We start from the raw sequence: 6,842 nt of genomic DNA, 5'->3' as shown, positions 1-6,842 counted from the left end.
CCAGCTACAACCTCATTACATACAAGAAATTTTCCTTAAGAACAGCTTAAGGTGAGGAAGAGCCTTCCTAATAGGAAAACTATATAATCTGTATTTAACAACTGTAATTACTTCTTTAGCTATACAATTTGCTGTTAAAGAATGACCATCATATATGCACCTATTCCTATTCCTCCAAATTTGGTAAATCACAGCTGTAAGAACCAAATTAATAATCAAGCTAAAACTGTTATGCAGACTAAGAGAGAGCCCCCTAGTCCAGTCCGAGTAACTAGAAGCCCAAGCATGGTACCCAAGCCAAGAAAATATGCAAGAAAGAATTCTCTTTGAAAGACAACAGTCAAAAAATAAGTGGTGGTGGCTCTCCCACTGGTCTTCACAAACAGGGCAGAGCAGGCTGTCTAAAAGAATGTTGCGATTGGCCAAGTTGTCCCTAGTTAAAAGAAAAGAGTTCACTACCATCCACATAACAAACCTGTGCTTAGGAATGATAGTACGGCTCCAAACTGCTCTCTTATAGTCAACAAAATGTTGGTTTAGGAAGCTGTTATACAGCTTAGCAGGCTTGAAAATCCCAGAACTACCAGCAGCCTGAATCTCTTGCTCATTGAATCTCTTCCTAAGGTGACATAGCTTGCGCCAATACCAGCTACTGTCTTGCTTCAACTCATACTCCCAAAAGTTAGCCCCCTTTAGGTAAATATGCTGGATCCACTTCACCCAAAGAGAGTCTTGCTTTGTAGAGACAGCCCATACATACCTTGCCAAGAGAGCCCTATTCCAGCTAGCGCCATTCCTAAGACCAAGCCCACCATAAGCCTTAGGCAGGCGCACTTGATTCCAAGAAGCTAAATGAAGTTTACTTCTGGTTCCTGAGGCCCCCCAAAGGAATTGTCTACATAATTTCTCAACTTCCTTAATGATGCTTTGAGGTAAGGTAAACACTGACATCCAGTAATTTCTCAAACCAAATAGGACAGTTTGAATGAGAAGCAATCTGCCAGAATAAGATAAATGCTTACTAGACCAAGTAAACAGTTTAGCTCTCATCTTTTGGATAATAATTTCGCAATGAACATGCTTCCACTTAGTAGGTCTTAGAGGTACCCCAAGGTAATGCAGGGGGAAAGAGCCTGCTGACAGTTGGATAACCTGCAAAATCTCTGATCTAACAGCTTCTACAACCCCACCAAAATATATTTGAGACTTCTTAGAATTAATAGTAAGCCCAGAAGCATCACTAAACTCTTTAAGAGAAGCCTTTAGGACAGTCACTACCGAAACAGACCCTTTGCAAAACAGGATCACATCGTCTGAAAAGCAAAGGTTAACAAGCTCCAAACTCTTACATAAAGGGTGAAATCGAAAAGCAGAGGAGTTGGCACCAAGTTGAAGGCATCTAGTCATGTATTCCATGATGAGAACAAAGAGAAGAGGGGACATTGGGTCCCCTTGGTGCAGACCTTTGCCCCCCTTGAATTTGCATTGGACCCAACCATTAATCTGCAGAGAGTAAGAAGAACTCCTGACACACTTCATAACCCAGCCAATAAACTTTGAAGGAAAACAGTAGGCCTTCAACAGATTCTCCAAAAACTGCCAATCAACCATATCATATGCCTTACTAATGTCAATTTTAATCGCACACCGCGGAGAAGTATTAGCTCTACCATAATTCTTAATTAATTCTTTAAGAATCATGATATTATGAGCTATGGATCTACCACGAACAAACGCACCTTGATTAGCTTGAATGATTTGAGGGAGCACCACTCAAAGCTTGGAACATAACAGCTTAGCTATGACCTTGTATAGGGTTGAACAACAAGCAATGGGTCTATAATCGGAGGCTCTAGCTGGGCTTAGGACTTTAGGTATCAGGGACAGGGAGGTTTCGTGCAGCTCTTGAGGAAACTAGTCTGTGGTGAAGCCATGAGTGATTACAGCGCAGATGTCCTGACCTATATGCTTCCACACTGATTTGAAAAAACCAGACCCATACCCGTCTGGACCAGGCGATATTAGAGCTAGGAATACTAAACAAAGTTGCTTTTATTTCCTTGACTGAGAAAGGCTTTAAGAGATAAAGTTGCTCCTCTATAGAAAGCTTAGAGCCTAAGACCATACACCTTTGATCCACTAATCCTGAGGCCATACTGGAACTGCCCAAATGGCTCTGAAAATGATCAACAAAGTGGCTAACCACCTCCTTAAAGTCATCTATCAAAACTCCATGATCATTAATATAAGAAGTAATGGAATTCTCAGCTTTCCTCTTCTTCAGGAACGCATGAAAAAATGAGGAATTAATATCACCCTGCCTGATCCAATTTATTTTGCTACGCTGGACAAGAAAACTATGATAAATATTTTCTTGGTAATGAAACTCAGCAGCTCTTAATTTGACAACCTCCTGCAAATGAAGGTCTTGAGGCTTTTCTTGAGCCTGAAGTTGGGCAGCTTGAAAAGCTTCCATAGCCGAATGGTAGCTAGAACCAATATCACCAAACCTGTCCCTATTAAGCTGCCTAAGCCTGTGCTTCAGACGAATAAGTCTGGAAAAAATCGCCTTCAACCCAGCAGCATGAACGGGGACTCTCCAACTATTCAACACCACTTGAATAAACTCAGGGTGACTAGCCCAAAAGTTATAAAATCTGAATAGTTTTGTTCCAATAGTCTCCAAAGGAATGATAGAAACTATACAAGAGCAATGATCCGACACCACGTCCCAATTGAACACAGCCAAACAGTTCGGAAAATAATCCAGCCACTCTTCATTAATGAGAGCATGATCATTTTTGGAGAAGATCCTAGCTAATCCTTCTTGGTTGTTTGTCCAAGTAAAATAAGAACCCGTACTTTTGATAGCTTCCATTTTAGCATTAGTTTTCCAGCCTATAGGATCAACCAATTCAACACTAGATATAGAGCAGCCACCAGACCTATCATCCCCTGAAAAAGGGGCATTAAAATCCCCAAGAACCGGCCAAGCCTTAATAGTAAGAGAAATGCGAGCTAGATTATACCAAAGGCTCCTCCTACTTTCAACTGAATTAAATCCATACACGAACGTAACATAGAAAATATTCTGGAGACCAATCAACTTAACCTGACAGTGAACCAGCTGAGAAGAGTCTTCCAATATACTCACCTTAGCTATTCCCTTCCGCCAAAGAATTAACAGTCTTCCTTCAGTATTTGGGCTGGAAAAATAGTCCCAATTAGGAAATCGATGTCCCATAAACTCATCTATTTTATTACCTCGAAGTTTAGTTTCCAGTAAGCCACTAATACCAATCTTATTCTTCCTAAGCATTTCTTGGACTGAAATTTGTTTATTCACCTTGTTCAACCCCCTTATATTCCAACTCAAGATAGGACACTTATCCATTAGAAGAGCTACCAGTAACATCCCCGGATTTACCATCCCGAACCTGTTCTTAAAGAACATCAAAGTGATTTCCCTGATTATGAGCCGAGACAGCCACATTAGATAAACCAGCCAAAATACCGTGTCTCTGAGAGCTGGCCCGTCTAGGTGTTTGCCATTGTGTTTCCTTATTCTGTTCTGTAACTAGCCTAGCCTTATTTTTTTCAGAAATAGACATGTCACCTTCACCCATTCCTGAATCTTTAAGAGGTTTATACCCCTCCATTTCCTTGCTAGGACCCCTAATTGCATCTCCCTCTGTGTTTCCTGGTTTAACCAACGGTTTCTCTACAGTAGGCTGAGCTACTTTCTCCACCCACACTGCCTTAAGATTCTTCCGACATTCTGCCATATTGTGCCCAAAACCAGAGCAGCTCTTACACTTAGTAGGCACCCACTCATACTCTATTCCTTAATCAACCACCTGACCATGCTCATTGATAAACTGGAAACTTTGTGGGGGATTATCTGTGATTTCCATCTCCATTAACACCCTAGCAAACTCAATACGTGAACGCTCTTTAGTGAATTTGTCCACCATAAGAGGTTTACCAATCGTACTAACCAACACACTAAGACACTTGCTCCCCCAATATTGCAGCCCAAGATCGTGAAGACGAATCCATAACGGAACCGAACGAACCAAGCGAATCGCACTAAGATCAGCTGTCCAAGGCCTAACAATAACGGGTTTCCTATCAAAATGTATTACTCCGTTCTCAAGAACATGGTCTCTAGTAGCTTCGTCATTGAACTTCACCAACGTTAGCCCCAAAGTCATTCTAGAAATCTGGGCTATCCCTAGATGACCCCAGACCCTTTTTATGAAACCCTCAAACACGGCCATTGGAGGGTTTGCTCCAAGAACCATGCAAACCACAGCAGAGCTCCAATTTGCAGACTGTATCCTCACCTCTTCAACATCCACTTGCGCCAGCTTCTGCCCATTCCTAAATATAGGTTCTGTGTATTCAAGATTGGGTTCAGAAAATGATAATTTGCTCGATTGAAATTGTTGCGAGACATGCTGAGAGTCCGACTGAAAATCCCCTTCCCGGACCCTATCACCATCGTCGCATCTGTCCGCCCAAGAAACCGTATTCATCTCTACATCCAATCCATCACCCGGCTCCTCAAAAGGCTGGGAACCCAAACCCTGTCGGGCCATCTAAGCATCTTGCAAAAACCCAGACCCAGGTGATTCACCCAAACGTTTACCCTTCCCTAACTCGACAGCGTGATTACCCACAGATCCAATCTCCTGTTGGTCCTCTTGCACAACCTGCTTAGGCCGAACATCAGGTGAAATCTCAGGATTACTGTAATGACCCACTAATCTAGACTAATTGGACCATTATCGAAACTATACATAAAAACTTACATTTTACGAAAATACCATAATTTATTGAGTAACTTGAAAATAAGAGTTATTTACAAAGAAACAGAATACTAAGAAGGATTTTGGGATCCCATTGTCTTTAAAACAAAATAAGATTTAAAATAAAAGACATTACATAATAATGCGGAAAATACATGTAAAACCATAAAAAACATAAAAGGAGACTACATCCTCGAATCGATAACGCTCGGCCCTTTGACTCCATTCATCATCGATACACATCCTCCCAAGCATCACGAATCTTACCGCCTCTAAGCTTATTTTCCTGCACATAAACAGAAAGGAGTGAGCCTAATGCCCAGCAAGGAAAAACCTAACACATAGTCATATACACAATTTCATAAGAAAACATAAAGACTTAACATAATACATATAACATACACTTATTATAATGGCCATTATTACTTGGGGTCCCATAGACTAAACAAGCATATGCCCATGGGGTTAATGGGGTCCTACTAGCTAAGTAGGTCATATGCCCATAACCCATTTGGGGTCTTGTTAGTCATATGGGTCATATGCCCAAGCCTACATACACATATACATATCATAACACTTTTAATAACATAAACATATAGATAACATAAGCACATAACATATTAATTCTAGCCTATTTTCCTTACCAAAGTTACCGGGATAAAATGGACTGAGTTAGGACTTTTGGAACACTCCTAAAACCACAATGAACAAGGGTGAGTCTAAAGAAAGGAGATGAAATGAAAGAGAATAGGAAGACTAAACCATTAAACGAAAATATGCTTACCACCACTTAAGTGCTTAAGAACTTGGATTCCCTAACCAAAAATAAGAATAAGGTTAGGGGACTGAGTAGAAGGTTTTGAGAAAAGAAATAACATAGAATACAGAAAGGACTAGAGTTTTGGGTTTACCTCAAAGATTGCAAGATCAATCTAACATCCACCGAAATACTATAGCACTCACTTACTTCCCAAGTGTTTGATAAGCTTATGATGTTTAAGCTTATAGTTTTTCCCCAAACCAAGTGTTTACACTCTCTCACTCACTTAACACTAGCAGCCTCTGAACTTAGAGCAAATGGTGAATAATGGCTGGGTACTAGGTCCTATTTATAGAGTTTGGGAATGAAAATATCTTGATTTTACTTGAATAAAAATAATGGCTTTTTAGGTGAAAATCATTTGAATAATCGTTCAGCAGAGGCTGAAGACTCGTTCAGAAGATGCTGGACTGTTGAAGGAGTTTGAATGGCTGAAGGGAAAAGAATTCAAATGTATTTGAATTCATGCTGGTGGAGGCGATATATCGCCCCCTATAGGCGATATATCGCCTGGACCTTTGTTCCCGAGGCGACCGTGCATCGATTCGTGTTTTCCGTATCTACGTGCTGCGACATATCGCCCCCTATAGCTGCGATATATCGGCATACGCTGAATATTTAAACACGAATTTACACATTTTTAGCTGAGTTTGAATGGAGTAAACAGCCTTGACTAAGCCCTCAACGTGCTCAAAGCTGCTGACTGACCCTATACATTCAAACTTTTACCCTTATTTAATTTAATCCTCAAAAATACTAAATCCTTAATTACCATTCAAAACATGTGCTTAAAATCCTATTGGTTGATGTCTAAACCTTATAATATAATAATATATTCCTTAATATCAGACACATTAATCAAACCTTAGGTTATACTTAATATTCTTAAACTATAGGTTAAACTTAGAAAATCTATAAGTACTACTATGAGTGTCCAAATAACTCCCGGTCTGAACCAAAAATCCAAAGTAACAATGATAACACTAAACATACTATAATACTACTAAATAATTAGCTAAGTAAAGTTCTTGGACTCTACAATTCTCCCCTACTAAAAAGAATTTCGTCCTCGAAATTTACTTACCAAATAACTCCGGATACCGGCTCTGCATGTCCTCTTCCAACTCCCACGTTGCCTCGCGTTCAGAACTATTGCTCCATAGGACTTTAACTATAGGAAAGCTCTTGGACCGTAACTACTTCATCCCCCT

General features: G+C 40.2%; 2 protein-coding genes across 2 annotated transcripts; both read right to left on the bottom strand.

Annotated features, from left to right (window-relative positions):
• Window positions 1-1,870: 1,870 nt before the first annotated feature.
• Window positions 1,871-3,430, bottom strand: LOC133799893 (uncharacterized). Its single transcript, XM_062237882.1, has one exon. It carries the CDS (start codon window positions 3,428-3,430, stop codon window positions 1,871-1,873), a length of 1,560 nt encoding a protein of 519 aa, XP_062093866.1.
• Window positions 3,431-3,845: 415 nt separating this feature from the next.
• Window positions 3,846-4,601, bottom strand: LOC133799892 (uncharacterized). The gene has a single exon (XM_062237881.1). The coding sequence runs from the start codon at window positions 4,599-4,601 to the stop codon at window positions 3,846-3,848; it is 756 nt and encodes a 251-aa protein (XP_062093865.1).
• Between the last annotated feature and the right edge of the window lie 2,241 nt (window positions 4,602-6,842).

Source organism: Humulus lupulus, chromosome 9 (assembly GCF_963169125.1).
Source record: "Humulus lupulus chromosome 9, drHumLupu1.1, whole genome shotgun sequence".
Taxonomy (NCBI): domain Eukaryota; kingdom Viridiplantae; phylum Streptophyta; class Magnoliopsida; order Rosales; family Cannabaceae; genus Humulus; species Humulus lupulus.
The sequence above is the reverse complement of the archived record's forward strand: the minus strand, read 5'-3'. Positions and strand labels throughout refer to the sequence as shown.

What these genes read in the sequence shown, in the direction of transcription:
- LOC133799893 (XM_062237882.1), bottom strand. Translation starts at nt 3,430, where the DNA reads ATGGTAAATCCGGGGATGTTACTGGTAGCTCTTCTAATGGATAAGTGT.
- LOC133799892 (XM_062237881.1), bottom strand. Translation starts at nt 4,601, where the DNA reads ATGGCCCGACAGGGTTTGGGTTCCCAGCCTTTTGAGGAGCCGGGTGAT.